Raw genomic sequence first — 19,090 nt, 5'->3', positions numbered from 1 at the left:
CCAACCTTCTTCATCAGTTTGGACTTTTGATTCTAGTGGTTGGTTCATGAAACTTAATAATAAGCACATAAATTCAAGTTCAGAACTCAAACACATTGGTTTAACGCCTGGTAGGATTGTACAGCCACACACCTCCCACCAACTGATCGCTTAGGTCCCACTTTCTCATTTTGTGGCGCATGAACATTTCAATTTTTTTTTGAGGGATGAACATTTCAAAATTAATACTAAAGTGATCGTTTCATTATTATTGTGTTGCAGGTTCTTGACAAATGTCAACTTCTTGAAACTGTCCAGGAGAAGGAACATGGATTGGATTCACATGGTAGGAAACTTCACTTTCATTTATAATTTCTTTTCTAGAGTTCCTTTTTCGTAACTAATAACATGGGCAAACAGAAACTCTGCTCTAATCATTTCAGAAACTGAAATAGGTGACACATGTGCCACTAAATATGTTAACTGTTATTAGTCCTAGGTGTATTCTCCACCAATAGAGGAGCGTGCGGGCCCGAGTACTTCGAACCCATCAATGGATTATCTCCAACAATGAACCGGAATCTTAATGGCTCTCATATTTTTGCTAGCATGATGTTTGGAACTATCTCATTCATGATACTGATCAAGATCTTATCTTCATAGTTGTGGAAGACGGGTCGAACTGGAGTATGGGTCAAAGGCAGCTCTTCTGTCTGGGACGCGCACTTTTGAGAAGATGCCGCATCTTAGTTCTGGATGAAGCGACAGCCTCTATAGACAATGCAACAGATGCTGTCCTTCAGAAAACGATCCGGACAGAATTCAAGCATTGCACCGTTATTACAGTTGCACACCGTATACCAACAGTTATGGACTGCGATATGGTACTTGCAATGAGAGACGGTATGTTGCTCTCATCCGGCAACTTATAAGAAATATAGTGACCTGTTTATAGAACTCATTGTCTTATTGACCCGAACCAATCAATATGAAATATTTGAATTATACTTGGAACCAAATATTTATTGTGGATCTTTCCCATACTAATGAGGTATATATGAACACTTCCAGGGAGAGTAGTGGAGTATGACAAACCTATAAAGCTCATGGAAACTGAAGGATCTCTCTTCCGCAACCTGGTCAACGAGTACTGGTCATACACATCGAACGAAAATATCTAGAAGAGACTGGCAATTTTTATTGTTTACTTGCTGCAGCTTTCCAAGAGATAAAAGATAAATCAGCCTTTTGAAAATAATGACACTCTATGCTGCCTCAGAGGGATCCATCTGTTTGGAATAGGAATTAAAGACGGTACTATCTGTGTGTTATTGTCTGGAGGTTTCTTTTGCTATGTATTGGTACCAGAAATTCTGTGCAACACATGGTGGACTGCCGCTGCTCTTTGGAATTGGTGAAGCTGAACATGGTAAATCCCTGAAGATTTCCGCGCTCCAGTAATCAAACCCTGAAGATTTCCCCGCTATCTGCAACCTCTGCCTGCGATACAAGTTGAGCATATGTGTTTTGCTGACAGTGTTATGGCCGAGTCATTTAACAAGTTTATGCTGAATGCATTGGCTTTATGATTGAGGTTCAAGATTATGCAATGTAAAGAACTGCCTTTGTGTTGGTTTCATTTTTGGATATGCTTCGATGTATTTCATCAATGGGAAGCAGCTTTGCTTTGCGTTTGTGTTAAGAACCGCCTTTTATGTTGCGACTGGCATAACGGGCCGCGAGTTCCTATAGAGCCACAAAGAATAGTTGAAACTGTATTTGTTCTATCCCTATTGGCCCATGAGGCCCAGTCCCATTTCTATCAAGTGAGACTGATGATCTTGGAGGGCACAAGTGTGTCTGCGCCAGCGCGCCCGTTGCTGCTACTAGAAATAATACTAGCAGCATCACATCAGGATGACGAGTGGGAGCCACACTTGGGCTGAACCAGATCACACAGTTCGTCTTCATCGCTTTGCCCCCCATTCCTTCGCCTCGCCTCGCCGCCGGCGGCTCCGACCCACCTCCCCTCTCCGCCTCGGAAGCTGCATCATGGCCTGCCTCCTCTCCTCTTCCAAGTTGGTCTGCACCAGCACCGCTGATACGGATGGATGCTGCTTCAGCTGGTTCTGTTTTGATGGATGGCTGTTAAGAGTTGACCTGGTGGATCCTGCCTCGTCTCTATGGAATCTGCACACTAGTACTATATTAATATGGAGGCCACCACGCGTGGTGTACATTGATACCACCGGAATCATTTGCAGAAGATTTGATTCTCAAGCTGCCGATCTCAACGTATCACAGGAGATTACAAAACTTGCACACACCAACATATCGAGTCCACACGTTGTCAGCGACGTCCTCGTGCTCGCAGTAGTAAAAGAGCTTGCGGCGCCGGGCCCTGCAGCTTATATAGCTTGGACGGACAACAAGCTCGGGGCAAGGAGGAGGAGGAGGAGGAGGAGGAGGGCGCCGAGTCCTTTGTGCACAGGTATATATATCTCAGTTGACTCTTCTGGAGTGGCCAATCTACCGCTTGAGATGTAGTAGAAACTATCTAATGCTCTGGTGTTACCTTATTCATATTGGAATATGTTCATTTTGGGGTGATTTAGAGCGATAAAATGTTTATCTATGTTCATCAGGTTGTTGTCGTGTGGTCATGTCATGGCTGAGGATTTTGTCCTGATTTTCTTTTCAGTGCGCCCTGGTGATGTAATCCTGCATGTTTTGTTGATTAGACATGTTCTGGTAATGAAACGTATTCTTGAATTATAGTGATCATGCAAGTTATCATGTACTGTTTTGGGGGTCGGACCGTATCGCACAATGTGGGACATGGGGTCAGAGTCACTCCTGGACCATTGGGTTGGTCCCGTATCCCTGTGTAGATTATAGGAGCCACCAGGGACCAGGTCTGGGCCGGAGCGGGCCGGCTCATTCCCAACTTGAGGCGCATTGCTTCATAGGTTAGGTTTCAATACGGGCGCAATTTGTTGCTTTTCCTGTCGACCTTTCTTAGCCAAACAAAACAGTTCAAAACAGTGCAGTTTTCTTCTTCAGCTTTGGGTTTCTTTTATGTTTATGTGGCAACGTGATCTTTGTGTTCCGAGCGAGTGTTCAAATTTCTGCGCGTCCCCTCGAGATAATTTCATGGGATTTGGATTTTGGACTCTGAGGTTGCTCTTGTACCAGTATTTGTAGTATCTGTTCCTCGTCTGCTCCTTCATAGAGAAAGAGTATCTGTTAAGTCTCTGTCCTAAGTCCTAACTAGTTCTCTGTTCATGGTTGGTGCAGGGCTGCAACAGGAGCTTGTCCACCTGGGAGCAACAGAGATTGCGCACACAGATGGGTTCCCTCACAGGTAAATCCTCTCTTCAATTTCCTCATCCTACATAGCTAGCCGCATCACTTCTGCTACCTTTGCTAAAGCTATTATTTTTCAGATGAAGAGGTAGCTGATTCTGAGAGTCAGGTGACTCCCTTTGCTAAAGCTGGGGTTTTCAGCAAGATGTCATTTTGGTGGTTGAATCCTCTAATGAAGATGGGCTACAAGAAACCCCTTGAGGACAAAGACATGCCACTTCTAGGCGCCACAGATCGAGCATGCAACCAGTACTCGATGTTCATGGAGAAGCTGAATGGAAAGAAGCAGTCGTCGTCACACGCCACACCATCATTCTTCTGGACTATTGTTTCCTGTCACAGGCGTGCCATCTTGGTCTCGGGTTTCTTTGCTTTGCTCAGGGTTCTTGCCGTATCAACAGGCCCAATTATTCTCAAGGCATTCATCAATGTATCATTTGGGAAAGGGACCTTTAAACACGAAGGTTATGTGCTTGCTGCGTTACTGTTCATCTGCAAATGCTGTGAATCTTTTTCACAGAGACAGTGGTATTTCCGGACTCGGAGATTAGGACTGCAGGTGAGGTCACTCCTGTCAGCAGCTATTTACAAGAAACAACAGAAGCTATCAAATGCAGCAAAAATGAAGCACTCTTCTGGAAACATTATAAACTATGTGACCGTCGATGCATATCGGATTGGAGAATCCCCATACTGGTTCCATCAAACATGGACAACAAGTGTTCAGCTTTGCATTGCTCTGGCAATTCTATACAATGCGGTTGGTGCTGCAATGGTTTCATCTTTGGTTGTCATCATTCTGACCGTACTGTGCAACGTTCCATTGGCTAGACTGCAACACAAATGTAAGACTAAACTTATGGAAGCACAAGATGTGAGATTGAAAGCCATGTCTGAGTCATTAGTTCATATGAAGATCTTGAAACTTTATGCTTGGGAAGTTCACTTCAAGAAGGTCATCGAGGGGCTGAGAAAGGTTGAGTACAAGTTGTTGTCAGCATTTCAGCTTATGAGGGCATACACCACTTTCATGTTCTGGTCTTCACCTGTTTTGGTTTCGGCAGCGACCTTTCTGACATGCTATCTTTTGAAAATCCCTCTTGATGCTAGCAATGTCTTCACCTTTGTGGCAACTCTACATCTTGTGCAAGACCCAATAAGGTTAGTACCAGAAGTTATTGCAGTTGTGATACAAGCTAAGGTTGCGTTCACTCGGATATCAAAGTTCCTTGATGCACCTGAGCTAAACGGGCAAGTTAGGAAAAAATACTTTGTTGGCATTGATTACCCTATAGAGATGAATCTGTGTAGCTTCTCGTGGGACGAGAACACATCAAAACCAACTCTAAAGAATATAAATCTGATTGTCAAAGGTGGAGAAAAGATTGCGATTTGTGGAGAGGTAGGATCAGGAAAGTCGACGCTTTTGGCTGCTGTACTCAGAGAGGTACCAAAAACTGAAGGCATGGTATGGTTTTTTACTAACTTCACACGTTAAAGAAATACTCCCTTCGTCCCATAATATAAGAACGTTTTTCAAGCTTGTTAGTTTGAAAAACGTTCTTATATTATGGGACGGAGGGAGTAGCTGCCATATCCATGTTATGTTGACAACTGCATCATGTTTGGTTTGCAATTTATGAAAATTATGCTTGACAATATTTTCCAACATGAAGTATGTTAATGAATTCATTGTTTCATAACAGCTTTATATAAAATTAATGATCTTTGCATAAAATTTCCAGATCCAAGTCTGCGGGAAGATAGCATATATTTCTCAGAATGCATGGATCCAATCAGGAACTGTGCGAGACAATATTCTCTTTGGATCATCGATGGATGAGGAAAGATACCACAACACACTCATGAGGTGTTCGTTGGTCAAGGATCTTGAAATGTTGCCATATGGAGATTGTACTCAAATTGGGGAGAGAGGAGTAAACCTTAGTGGTGGTCATAAGCAGCGCGTCCAGCTTGCTCGTGCACTATACCAAAATGCAGACATCTATCTTCTTGATGACCCTTTCAGTGCTGTTGATGCCCACACAGCCACAAGTCTTTTCAATGTAAGGATCATATCTGGAGATGCGGATTCTATTTCTATTTGATCGTGAACTGTTTTACAAAGCTCTTTGTAACAGGAATATGTCATGAGTGCTCTATCAGAGAAGACTGTTCTTTTGGTGACGCACCAAGTGGATTTTCTACCCATATTTGACTCCATTTTGGTACCTCTCTCCAATTTGAAGAATTAGCTATTTATCTGTCATTAGCTTTATTTAATTTTTAATGTCATCTAAAACTATTGATGATTCTTGGCAGTTTATGTCACATGGAGAGGTTATCCGGTCTGCACCTTATCAAGACCTATTGGCAGATTGTGAAGAATTTAAAGACCTTGTAAGTGCCCATAAAGATACAATTGGTGTTTCCGATGTTAGTAACAATATAACCACTCGAAGATCTAAGGAAGTATCAGTGAAGGAAACAGATGGTATTCATGCAGAATCTGTGAAGCCATCACCGGCAGATCAACTGATCAAGAAAGAGGAAAGAGAAACAGGGGATGCAGGTGTTAAGCCTTATATGCTTTACCTGCGCCAGAACAAAGGCCTCCTGTATTTCTCGTTGTCAATGATTTCCCACACATTTTTTGTAGCTGGGCAAATATTACAGAATTGGTGGATGGCTGCTAATGTCCAGAATCCTCACGTTAGTGCGCTGAAGTTAATTTCCATGTACATTATTATCGGAGTTTGCACAATGTTCTTCTTGCTATCAAGATATTTGCTGGTCGTGGTTCTTGGGATCCAGACATCAAGATCCTTATTTTCCCAGTTGCTCAATTCATTGTTCCATGCACCAATGTCCTTTTTTGACTCTACTCCTCTAGGAAGGGTTCTTAGCCGGGTAAGAATTCTCAATGAATGGAAAATACATTAAATTTCAGTTACGTGTTACACCAGAGATATTTCTTACGATAGATTAATTCGTTCTCTTTTTCTTCTACTGCAGGTCTCTTCAGATTTGAGTATCATTGACCTTGATTTTCCATTTGCCTTTGCACTTAGCCTTGGTGGCAGCCTAATTGCATATAGCAATCTAGGGGTATTGGTTGTTATTACATGGCAGGTTCTGTTCATAGCCGTACCAATGATAGTTTTGGCAATTTGGTTGCAGGTAATTGATATGACTTTTTTTCTTTGTGGCTAAGGCTCATGTGTAAGATTATTCGATTTTAATCACCAATTGATGTTCTGTGCTGCTATTTTAGTCCGAGAGTGAATGAGCCTACATTTTTGCATTAAGTGTTCTCATTAAATATTAATCGAAACCTGTGATGTTTGGTCATGCAGAGGTATTATCTTGCCTCGGCCAAGGAATTGATGCGGATCAATGGTACTACCAAGTCTGCTCTAGCAAACCACCTGGGTGAATCGATTTCAGGGGCTATAACAATAAGGGCCTTTGAGGAAGAAGATCGTTTCTTTGCTACAAATTTGGATCTTGTTGACAGGAATGCCAGTCCATATTTCTATAATTTTGCAGCAACTGAATGGTTGATTCAACGTCTGGAGATAATGAGCGCCGCAGTTCTTTCTTTTTCTGCCTTCGTCATGGCCCTTCTTCCTCAAGGAACCTTTAGCCCTGGTAAGCAATTATATGAACACCATGGTGATTGAAATATTTGGACAAAGTTGAGTAGCCAGCTCATTCTATGGCCATCGTTGCTTGTATCTGATTTGCAAAAGGTGTTAGATCTTAGATGCATTGACACGTAAATGTTGGCCTTTTCATTGACTCCTCCACTCGTAAATAGATGTCGTTTCACACATGACATGGGTGTCTGGCAAACTTATTTGAACTGTACTTTTTATATGTATATGTTTGTAGAAAACTAGAAGAGAGTTATAGTATCATAATAATATTGACGAAGAATCTAATGATAGTATTTTGACCTATGAGTGCAAATACTTTTTACTTATATAATACTCCCTCTGTCCCAAAATAAGTGTCGCTGATTTAGTACAAAGTTAGTACAACTTTGTACTAAATCAGTGACACTTATTTTGGGAGAGGGAGTTGTAGTTAAAGTTATAAATTTTCGACCGAATGTGTTCTGTAACGCCTTGTATATATGAACTGAGGTAATAATGTTTATTGTTCCAAGAAAAATACATTTGCTGCATTCTGCCAGGCAAAATAAGGTGAATATAAAACACCATACGTTCTCAAGCTACCACTTGTTCTGATGATTTTACGTATAGGTGTGTATCTTTTATGAAGATGCAGTTTTAGTCCTAGTGCTCATGTGTCGAAATTAACTAAATAAAGTATTTGATACTATCATAGTAGAATTAATTCCAAGGGCATTAATATTACAAATAGTATAACTAATTCATCGCTTTCGTACCTTCACAGGTTTTGTGGGAATGGCATTGTCCTATGGTCTTTCCTTAAACATTATGTTTGTTGCCTCTATTCAATTCCAATGCAACCTTGGGAATCAAATAATATCAATCGAACGGGTGAACCAGTACATGGACATACAAAGTGAAGCAACAGAAGTTGCTGAAGAAAATCGACCGTTACCAGATTGGCCCCAAAATGGCAATGTGGAGATTAGGGATTTGAAGGTAAACTGATATAAATATTTACATGTACACCTTACAAGGTAAAAAAATTGTATTAACACTTCTTATAGATATATGCAATTGATTTTCATTTGACAGATCAGGTATAGGATAGATCTTCCACTTGTACTACATGGAATCACTTGCAAGTTTGAAGGTGGAGATAATATTGGTATAGTTGGTCGAACAGGAAGTGGGAAGACAACCTTAATTGGTGCATTGTTTCGTCTTGTTGAACCTGCCGAAGGGAAAGTAATTATTGACTCTGTGGATATCACTATGATAGGCTTACATGATCTGCGTTCACGTTTGGGTATTATTCCACAAGATCCAACACTTTTTCAGGGTACAATAAGATACAATCTAGATCCTCTTGGGCAATTCTCAGATGAACAAATATGGGAGGTAAGATTATTCACAACTAACAATTCTGACCTTTCTCATCTTAGTCAATGATAAGATAAGATTATGATGACAAGGTATCATACCGAAAGAGTTATATTATGTCCCATGTATAGCGTTTGTATTTTCCCCGTTGTGTGAGGGGTTTCCTATATATTTAACACACACACACACACAGATATATATATATACTAGGAAATAGGAGTTGCATATTTACTAACATGATATTAGAGCCCTAGTTCTTTTTTTTTGTACGGTCAACTCGTGCTTGATCCTCTCGTCGCTTCCTCGTCTTCCATGGCTATGCTGCTGGCTGCGGCAGTTCTCTTCTGTGGCGGCTTCCACTCTTCCTGCCCCTATTCAACCAACTCCACCCAACCTGCCTTGCTCGATCTGCCCCGTCCTGCCAACTGCGCCCCGATCCATCTCACCAGTTCCTCGATCTGCACTTCCCTATCCCCACCAGCTTGCACCGTCGCCTTCCTAGACACGCACCACCACCCGCCTTCATCATCTCCTAATTATTCACCGACACCCTCCTCATGTGTTGTGCCCCCCAGTTCGATCTGGTCCACAGCTGTGCCTCCTGGCCACCAGTTGTCGGCCTCTTGATCTGCATCGCCCACTCCCGCAAAAAACAAGTACCATGCCTTCTTGGTCAGGCTATGTCGCCATCCCTCATTGCCCGATAATTACTGGTGGTGTTAACTATGCTGAGTTGTTGCCTTTATGTGCATTCATATGTGTGGCATTCTTCTCTAGGGTGTTCTTTCTGGTGAGGTCCCATGTTCGCCGCACCTGGTTCCTCTTGTGACTCCTACCCCGCCAGTGACACCGGCTCTTGCCATGGATGCAACTAAGGTTTCTGATGATGTTGTGGTTTGACTAGAATGTGTTGACATATGAGGAGGCTCTTCCCACTTACCATGATGCTCTATCTGCTTACACTCAGTGATTCGACGATGATGCTCGTGTCGCGGTTGCTCTCACGTATAGTGTTCTACCTCTGTTTGCCTCTTGCTTTATGGGCCTCACTACCGTCTTCGAGATGTGGACCCGTTTTCGCCAGCGCTAGCAGCCCTCTGGTGGTGCCTTCTACTTGTTTGTGGTCCGCCAGGAGGATGCTCTTTAGTAGGGTGCCTCCACCATTAATGATTTCTACGCACAAAGTTTTGTTATCTAGCGCTAACTTGACTCGCTTCACACTACTCGTCGTGGTACTTTCCAGTGTGGCTAGGTTGTGCAATCAGACCTGGAGTTTCATCATGTCTACAAGTTCTTGTCTTGGCTCCACAATGCACGCTCAGTTGTTTGCTCGTGGTTGTGTTTCTCTTGTGGAGGCACTTTCTGAGATTTGTGTTGAGGAGTCTCGCCTACGTGGTGCTGGTTTACTTGAGGCTCTCCCTTTGTGCTCATTGTTCACGCTCCTGTTACGATGTCCGGTGCATCGGCTCTTTCTTGCCCAATGCTCTGGCACTCCTGCCAACTCCTCTGGGTCGTGGTGAGGGTCGCTCTCATGCTCATTGTGGCTACTGCAACAAGGATGGTCACACCGAGTCTGATTGCTTCACGAAGAAGCGGGACATGTGTAACAAAACACACACATCTTCTTCTGGGACCGTGCTTCTACTGTGAGGCCCTCACCCATTGCCTTTATTGAGCAGGGTATTGTGAGAGTTAAGCGTCTGCTTGCTGCTTCAGGTTCTTCTTTGACGGGTACTACATGTTTTGTGACTAATGCTTCTGGCACTCCACAAGCACCACCTATACATAGGTCAGGTATATCCGTAGTTTCTGGATTATGGAGCTTCTTTTCATTTGTTTTTTTATGCTTACACGTCCTCTCTTAGACCTCTCGAGTTTCCTGTTCATGTTCTTACAGGTGATGGTACTCCTCTTTCTGTTGCTAGTCAAGGAACTCTAAATACTTTTTCTTTTTATGTTACCGATGTTGCTCATGTTCCTTGACTTACCATGAACCTGTTTTCTAGGAGTATTTGACAAAAAACTACCATACTAGGGGTTGTCGTCCCACTAAACTACCACATTTAAAAAAGTGACTGATAACTATCAAAAATTTCAAATGTTGTGACTAAAAACTACCACTTTTGAAAAATGACCAGTTTAAACGATTTAAATGTGTTTATGACAGGCGGGACCCACCAGTCAGAGCTGACGTGGCGTCAAAGTCAACTCCGTGTATTTTGACCGTTAAGTTGACCGTTATTACAGGTGGGGCCCACCTGTCAGCATCAATATTCTTCTTCATCCTCCTATCCTCTCTTTGGCATTTTCTCGAACACCTCGTGTGCAGCCGCGCTTGAGCTCCGAACTCCTCCATGGCAAGGCCCCGGCACAGCACCTCCCCAGTGTTGATTTAGGATTGGAATGGTGGCGCAACCACGATGGCTGGAGCTGTGGGAGTGGCCGCCGAAGCTGCCGGAAATTCCTCCCAGGCCGTCGGCGCCACCACCCGACGCAGCTCCTAGACGACGGCTCCGCACACGCACGCTCACGGCGACGGCGGCCAGCCAGCCAGCAAGCGGCTGCGGCTGCACGCTCGCGGCGACGGCGGCCAGCCTTCCAGCATGCGGCGGCGGCTGCACGCACGGCTCCGAACACGCCAGCACGCGGCGGCGGCGGCGGCTGCGCACGCACGCAAGGCCGTGGCCAGCATGCACACAAGGTAGCAATGCACGCGAGGCTAAGGCTAGCATGCAAGCCAGCGCAACGTGTTGCACGCTTGCGGCCGCAGCCGAGCTGGTCAAGGAGCCCACCACGGCCGAGGTGGCTCCAGCCGGCGTGGTTGCGCCGCCATCTCCAGTCCCGACCAGCGCCGAAGAGGTGCTTCGCTGGGGCGTTGCCATGGAGAAGAGCGTGGAGTGCACACGTGGTGTTTGAAAATGCCAGAGAGAGAGGAGGATGAAGAAGAAGATTGATGCTGACAGGTGGGCCCCACCTGTAATAACGGCCAACTTAACGGTCAAAATAAACGGATTTGACTTTGACGCCATGTCAGCTCTGACGGGTGGGCCCCGCTTGTCATAAACGCGTTTAAATCGTCTAAAGTGGTCATTTTTCAAAAGTGATAGTTTTTAATCACAAAAATTGAAATTTTCGATAGTTATCAGTCACTTTTTTGAATGTGGTAGTTCAGTGGGACAGCAACCCCTAATGTGGTAGTTTTTTGTCAAATACTGTTTTCTATTGGTCGGCTTACTGATTTTGGTTGTCACGTCATTCTTGATGTTGATTCTTGTTTTGTTTAGGATGGTCGCATGGGTCTTAGACTGGCATCATGTTCCTTCCATTGCCACTGGTTCCTTTCGGCAGTGGCATCATTGACTAGGTCATCTTTTTGGTTCTTGTCTGTCGTCTTTAGTTCTTCAGGTCTTCTAGGGTCTGTCTTAGGAGAAATCTCTTTAGAGTGTCAGGTTTGTAGGTTTGGCAAACAGATTCGATTAGCTTATTATACTAGTGAGTCAATGCTCAACGTCCTTTTGATTTAGTTTATTCTGATGTATGGGGTCTGGTCCCCTTCACTTTGAAAGGGGGCCATCAATACTATATTACTCCTTTGGTATCTTTTAAACCGAAATAGGCTTCCGCCCCGCTATATTGATATAGCAACCACCCGATACAACAATCCGAGCCACGCTGGGGTAAACAGCACAAGCACGCCCAAAAGAAATAACAAGAGAAAATAAGAGAAGAAATGCCAACAACGACGGATCAACGAAAGCTACGGCACGCCGCGATCGCTGCGCCCACCGAAGATAGCCACCACGCTCCAAGGCCACCGAGTTGCCGTGTACCAAGCACCACCTTCAAGAAGGAATGCGACGATGACGACGCTGCTGCCCGGACGAATCCTAGGATTTCTCCCGGCACACGGAGGGTAGAGGGGGGGAGAGGGTCACCCGACGCCCTTCAAGAAGGATGGCGGCGCCCGCAGGCGTCACCGCGTTGGTGCCGGCAAGACCCGACATAGATTTCTCCCGACCTCTCGCGCCCACCACCCAGGACCAACCTTCGGCTCCACCACACCCGCCGCCCACCAACATGCGCCAACAATCACGAGGACACCGTCGTCGTCTCACCACGGCCAACGAAGCGAAGCCGGCCAGATCCAAACGAGACACCCGAAGACAAGGACCGGCAGCACCGCAGCCACGAGGGAGGGAACAACCTCCACCGGCACAGGCGGTAGCAGACCGGGCATAGCAGCAGAGGCACACCAGACCCCCTGTCCGGCCAGGCCCAGCGTGGGCCCGTGAAGCTCCGCCGTCGTGCTGCAGCAGTCGTGGCATAGCAGCCGCCGTCCCTGTCGCGAGGAGCTCGCCGGAAACCACCGAAGAACAGCCCACCGCGGCCACCCGGCAGGCCCGCCCCAACGCAGATTGGGCCCGTAGGGCCTAGATCTGGGCCAGCCGGGCGCCGCCGGCCACCGCAAGCCATGGGTCGTCACCGCCACCAAGGGGCAACGCCACCGCACCGCCGCCGTCCAGATCCGCGCCGGAACGCCGTCGACCGAAGGGCTCCGCCACCAGGACCGCTCGCCCGAGCCGGGGTCCAGCGACGGTGGAAGAAGGAGGGCCGCCACCGCCGGACCCCGGGGCGCCGCGCGGGCAACGCCCGGCCGCGCCCGCCGGCGGTAGCGGCGAGGGGGGGTGGGTGGGGAGCCTTTGGTATCTTTTAGATGATTTCTCTTGCTATACTTGGCTTTAGTTTATGCCTTCTTGCAGTGAGGTTATCTCTCTATATAAGTGTTTTGCTGCCATGGTTCACAATCAGTTCTTTAGGCCTATTCGCCTGTTTCATGCTGACTCTGTTGGAGAAATATCTCCAAGATGTTATGTGGTGTCCTTGCTGAGTAGGGTACTCTTTCTCGGTTTTCTTATCCTGGTGCTCATGCTCAAAATGGTGTGGCTGAGTGTAAGCATCGTCATCTTCTTGAAAATATTGCTGATCGATGCGCCTCTTCCTCCTCCTATTCTTCCTTCCTTTTCTCACTATTATACTCGTTGTCCATGTGTTGTGGATGATTCTACTAACGAGCCATCTGCTTCTCATGTGCCATCTTCCTTAACTCAGCCTACTTGTGGCTTACGTCATCGCCTGCTTCCGCCTGATGACTGTTGTGTTTTTTCTAGCACTAGCGTAATTGTTCTAGAGCGAACTTCTTATCATGATATTGGTGTTCATCCAAATGGCAGCTTGCGAAGGCAGAGGAGTTACTGTTCTTAAGCACTGACACGTGGGATCTTATTTCTCTTCCTCCCCATGTTTGCCCAATCATTTGTAAGTGAGTCTACAAGGTTAAGACTCTCTCTGATGGTTCTCTTGAGCGCTACAAAGCTAGTCTTGTGGCTCGTGGCTTTCAACAGTGATTTTATCTCTTCAAACTCAGTGTTCTGGATCCAAGGCCGGGGGCGGGGGTGTCAAGAGTTATATCACTTTCCATGCATAGCCTGCGTATTTTCCCCAGAGGTTTCCTGCACAGTTACCACATGTACATGTATATATGTACAGGCCGTTGGCCCCCCATAACAAGAACCTGATGTGATCTTTAATCATGAGGCGGTCCTCTTTTAGTATTGTTGCAATTCAGCCCAGTTACTTTGATATACCTAGAGCTTTCAGAAAGTAAAACTAGATTGCCTAGGAGGAACTAGACAATTTTTTACTGATTGAAGAAATATGCACCCAAATTTTAGTTCAGGAGAACTCAAACAAGGGTGATGGCCTGGTAGGAGTGTAAAGCTACACCTCTTGAAGCTGAGCTTAGGCTTAGAGCCCCCGTTTCTTAGTTTATGGCATATGTACATTTCAAAGGGAATCACTAATGTGGTTACTCTAATTGTTATTATGCTCCAGGTTCTTGACAAATGTCAACTTCTTGAAGCTGTCCGGGAGAAGGAACAGGGATTGGATTCACATGGTAGGAAACTTCACTTCATCTATTTTTTGGTTTATGTAGTTTATTTTTGAAAACAATAAATTGGCTAAACAGAAAACTCAGCTGTAACAAATGATTTCAGAAACTGAAAATAGGTGTGAAAATACATGTGACAATAAATATGTCAAAATGTTAGTAATCCTAGACATATTTAGCTATATCCTTTTGCTAGCATGGTGTTGGAACTGTCTCATTCATAATACTGATCAAGATCGCGTCATAATAGTTGTGCAAGACGGGTCGAACTGGAGTATGGGCCAAAGGCAGCTCTTCTATCTGGGACGCGCACTTCTGAGAAGATGCCGCATCTTGGTTCTTGATGAAGCGACAGCCTCTATAGACAATGCAACAGATGCTATCCTTCAGAAAACGATCCGAACAGAATTCAAATATTCCACTGTTATTACAGTGGCCCACCGTATACCAACAGTTATGGACTGCGACATGGTACTTGCAATGAGCGACGGTATGTTTCTCTTACCAGCAATTTATAAGAAACATATAGTGACCTGTTTGTAGAACTCATCGTCTTATTGACCTGAAATTAATATGGAATATAAACTGTAGTTGAAGCGAAATGTATTCTGGATCTTTCCCATACTAATGAGTTATATATGAACACTTCCAGGGAAAGTAGTGGAGTATGACAAACCTACAAAGCTCATGGAAACTGGAGGATCTCTCTTTCGCAAGCTGGTCGAGGAGTACCGGTCACACACATCGAACAGAAATATTTAGAAGAGACTGCAGATTTTAATTGCTTACTTGATAAATCAGCTCTTAGGAAAAAGTGTTATGCTTGAAGATATACAGTAATCCCTGAATTGTTGCCTGGTCAATGAGTACTGGTCAGTTGTCTGGAAGTTTCGTCTGCAATCTATTGTTACCAGAAATTCTGTGCAATGCGCTGGACTGGCGAAGCTGAACAGAGTAAATCCCTGAAGATTTCCTTGCTCCAATAATAAAATATACTAGAACGCTAAATTGGAGGGACTTCAAATCTACAACCACTGCCTGTCAGCATACGTGGTCGAGTCCTTGTTAAAATAGATCTAGTGTGTCATGTACACGTATTATGTACGTATGTAACTCGTATATGCTGATCATTATATATATAGAAAGACGTGGAGAGGCTTTGCCCCACAGGAAACCCTAAACCTATTCTCAAACTTGGTATTAGAGCCTACCTAGCCGTCGCCGCCTCTCCTCCCTCCGCCGCCGCCGCCAGCCTCTCTTCGCGGCCGCCGCGGTGTCCAAGTCTCCCGCCGTCGATCAGTCCTCCTCATCGGCCGCCGCGATGACCACGTCCTCCGCCCTCGCCCTCACCATGTCCGCCCCCATCATCGCTCCACCCTCGGCGTCGGCTCCCGCTCCCGTCCTTCCGCCCATCGCGGTCTCTCTCGACCGTAGTAATTTCATGCTGTGGAGGGCTCTCGCCCTTCCCAACTTCGCCGGCGTACGCCTCCACGGGTTCCTCGATGGCTCGGCCAAGGCGCCGGAGCCAACCGTGATGACAGGCACCGGTGATGCTGCTCGTACCATCACCAACCCCGAATACGAGCAGTGGTGGACTCTTGATCAAAAGGTCCTCGGGCATCTCCTCGGCTCCATGAGCATGGAGATATTCGCACAGCTGATCGGCTGCAGGACGGCGGCTGCTGCATGGGCTGCCGTGCACACCATGTTCGCCGCCGAGAACAGCGCCGGCGTGCACAACTTTTGGCGTCAGATTCATGCGCTACGCAAAGGAGATAGACCCGCCGGCGAGTACATGCAGAAGGTTAAATCTCTCGCCGATTCGATGGCCGCCGCTGGTTCTCCTCTTCGCGATGACAGGATCATCGACTACATGCTAACCGGGCTCGGCTCGGCGTTCAACCCCATCGCCGCTTCGATGAACTTCGCCAGCGTGCCGGTCACGTTTCTTGCGTTCTACTCCAGCGTCCTCCACTACGAGGCCCTACAGCAGCAGCAATCGGAAGTTGAGGACTGGCAGTCCTCCGCGAACGCCGCCTCCCGGTCGGCCTACCATGATCACACCGGTCGTGTGCCCGATTCCGGATGCCCAAGTGGCGGCCGCTCCTCCGTTGCCTCTCTTCCGCCTGGATCGGCGAGCTACGGCTCCGCCCAGGGCGGTACCCCCGATCGTAATGGAGGAGCAACACCGGCGACAACGGTCGCAATGGAGCAGGCAATGGGGGTGGCCGCCGTCGCTGGTGCCCTAGGTGCCAGATATGTAAGAACTGGGGACATGAAGCGTCGGACTGTCGCAGCCGCTATGACCGCGACCACCGTGCCGCCAACTCCGCCTCCAACTCCTCCATGCATGAACCGCCGCACTGGATCCTGGACACCGGTGCGACGGACCACCTGACGAGTGATCTCGATCGTCTTCACTTCCATGAGCGTTATGGCGGGAAGGATCAAGTGCAAGTGGCAAATGGTGCAGGTTTGTCTATTTCGCATATTGGTCATTCCACTATACCCGGTTCATCCCTTCGCTTATGAAATATTCTTCGTCTCCCACATATACATCAACACCTATTGTCTGTTTATCGACTTGTTCTTGATAATGATGTTTTTGTGGAATTTCACCGTTTCTTTTTCCTTGTTAAGGACACGTCCACGAAGAAAGTCCTTCTTCGCGGTAGAAGTCGTGGCGGCCTCTACCCCATCCCGTTTGGTCGCGCGTCGTCTTCCTCCACTCGCCAAGCGTCTCTCAGTGTCAAGACCACTCCGTCCCAGTGGCATCAACGTCTCGGTCATCCCTCAAATAATATTGTTCAAAACATTGTTAAGAGCAATGATTTAGTGTGTTCTTCTGAACGTCATCTTTCAATGTGTGATGCTTGTCAGCGTGCTAAGAGTAGACAATTACCATATACTTTATCCACTCATGTTTCTACTATGCCTCTTGAGTTAATTCATTCTGATATTTGGGGGCCTGCCCTTGCCTCTTCCGGAGGCTATAAGTATTATGTGAGCTTTGTCGATGATTATTCACGTTTCACTTGGATATATCTTCTTAAGCACAAGTCTGACGTTGAGCAAGTATTTTATGCTTTTCAGGCTCATGTTCAGCGTCTTCTTCGCACTAAAATCATATCCGTTCAGTCAGACTGGGGTGGCGAGTACCACAAATTACACCGCTACTTTCAACGCAATGGGATCTCTCATCGTGTGTCCTGCCCACACACCTCTCAGCAAAACGGGATTGCTGAACGCAAACACCGTCATCTTGTGGAAACAGGTCTGGCCTTACTGGCTCATTCGTCTCTCCCTTTACGGTATTGGGACAAAGCTTTCCTTGCTGCATGTTACCTGATTAATCGCATGCCTACACCTGTTCTCCAACAAGATACACCCTTGTACCGTCTCCTTAAGGTCCAGCCCGATTACACCTTTCTCCGCACCTTTGGGTGCGCCTGCTGGCCTAGCTTGCGCAAATATATAGCCCACAAGCTTGCTTTTCGGTCCACTGTGTGTGTGTTCTTAGGCTATAGCGAGCTCCATAAGGGGTACAAATGTCTCGACCTTTCCACGGGCCGTATCTACATCTCCCGTGATGTTGTGTTTGATGAGTGGTTTCCATATGCCACCCCTGGGGTCACCATCGATATCTCCTCCTTGGCTGATGTTCTCTTCTTTCCTTCCAATGAGCCGTTTACAGGTGACCATATGCGTAAATACGACATATCCTACTTGTCTACTGATCCGCCTGTTCCAGGCCATATTGCTCCTGTGCAGGCAACCCAGGACGTCGCTCCTTCCTCCTCGGCGATCGACGTGCATGGCGCATGCACGTCGCTCGGCTCATCGGCTGCCTCGTCACCCGGCCCATCATCTGCGACGTGCCCGCCCTCCGCAGTCCGCTCGGCTGATCAGCCCGCTGCGGACACACCGACCTCCCAGGCCGAGTCACTTGGCCCGTCGGTCGCCCCGGCGCATGGTCCATCATCAGCGACTGCGCCGGCCTCCCCTGGCTCATCGCCGGCCACTTCACCGCTTGCTGTTACGCCGTCCTCGGTGCGGGAGGCTGCTGCTCCCTCCTCGCCGTCCGACCAGCTCGCGTCGCCGTCTGTTGAGGGCATCCCTGTCCCCTCGACCGTGACGCCTCCAGCTGCTCCGGGTCACACCATGGTCACGCATACCCGCGATCATACTCGTCGTGCGCTTGTCCCAACTGATGGCACTGTCTGCTACGACCCTCGCCACCATGCTTTTCACGATGTGCCTGTCTCTCACCGCGATGCCCTCCGTGAGCATGCTTGGCGCACAGCAATGATGGATGAGCTCGACGCCCTTCGTCGCAACCGGACTTGGGTTCTTGTGCCTCGTCCTTGTGGTGTTAATGTCGTTGGGAGCAAGTGGATCTTCAAGACTAACACTACTAGGAAAATGCTTATAGGTAGACATTTAGCAATAGCGTTGGTTAGATACCCATCGCTACTGCTATTTAGCAGTAGCGCCCGCCAGCACAAGCGCTACAAGTGCACGTTAGCAGTAGCGCTGGATTTCACAGCCAGCGCTACTGCTAATGGGCCACGCTCTCGGGCCCCCATTGCAGCTTTAGCTATAGCGCTGAGCCGCCTACCCCGCGCTGCCGCTAAACCCACCTCTTTGCTTCCCCCGCGCCGGCCCGCGCACCACCCCTCCCCTCACTCACACTCACACGCTCACACCAGATCGAATTCCAGTCGTCCCCCGATCCGTCCGCCGCCCCCGCGTCCTACTCCGGCCGCCCTCCCCG

General features: G+C 47.2%; 2 protein-coding genes across 4 annotated transcripts in view; both read left to right on the top strand.

Annotated features, from left to right (window-relative positions):
- Nucleotides 1-1,645, top strand: part of LOC123161408 (ABC transporter C family member 10) — a 9,355-nt gene extending 7,710 nt beyond the window's left edge. For both annotated transcript variants that reach the window (XM_044579247.1, XM_044579246.1), the window contains exons 11-13: nt 262-325; nt 643-882; nt 1,051-1,645. In XM_044579247.1, the coding sequence (XP_044435182.1) occupies nt 262-325; nt 643-882; nt 1,051-1,160 (414 nt within the window). In that variant the 3' untranslated portion in view covers nt 1,161-1,645. The remainder of the gene's footprint in view (nt 1-261; nt 326-642; nt 883-1,050) is intronic.
- Nucleotides 1,646-3,273: 1,628 nt separating this feature from the next.
- LOC123161404 (ABC transporter C family member 10) overlaps nt 3,274-19,090 on the top strand; it is a 58,615-nt gene continuing 42,798 nt past the window's right edge. Inside the window, exons 1-12 of one of the 2 annotated variants that reach the window (XM_044579244.1) lie at nt 3,274-3,343; nt 3,426-4,813; nt 5,091-5,411; nt 5,487-5,573; nt 5,668-6,255; nt 6,361-6,525; nt 6,702-6,996; nt 7,768-7,982; nt 8,079-8,384; nt 14,259-14,322; nt 14,567-14,806; nt 14,969-15,497. In XM_044579244.1, the coding sequence (XP_044435179.1) occupies nt 3,328-3,343; nt 3,426-4,813; nt 5,091-5,411; nt 5,487-5,573; nt 5,668-6,255; nt 6,361-6,525; nt 6,702-6,996; nt 7,768-7,982; nt 8,079-8,384; nt 14,259-14,322; nt 14,567-14,806; nt 14,969-15,078 (3,795 nt within the window). In that variant the 5' untranslated portion in view covers nt 3,274-3,327 and the 3' untranslated portion in view covers nt 15,079-15,497. Of the gene's footprint in view, nt 3,344-3,425; nt 4,814-5,090; nt 5,412-5,486; nt 5,574-5,667; nt 6,256-6,360; nt 6,526-6,701; nt 6,997-7,767; nt 7,983-8,078; nt 8,385-14,258; nt 14,323-14,566; nt 14,807-14,968; nt 15,498-19,090 lie in introns of those variants that run through there. The other variant, XM_044579245.1, reaches the window with a different exon arrangement.

This window comes from Triticum aestivum, chromosome 7B, assembly GCF_018294505.1.
Source record: "Triticum aestivum cultivar Chinese Spring chromosome 7B, IWGSC CS RefSeq v2.1, whole genome shotgun sequence".
Classification (NCBI taxonomy): domain Eukaryota; kingdom Viridiplantae; phylum Streptophyta; class Magnoliopsida; order Poales; family Poaceae; genus Triticum; species Triticum aestivum.
This window is presented reverse-complemented; position numbering and strand designations above follow the sequence as displayed.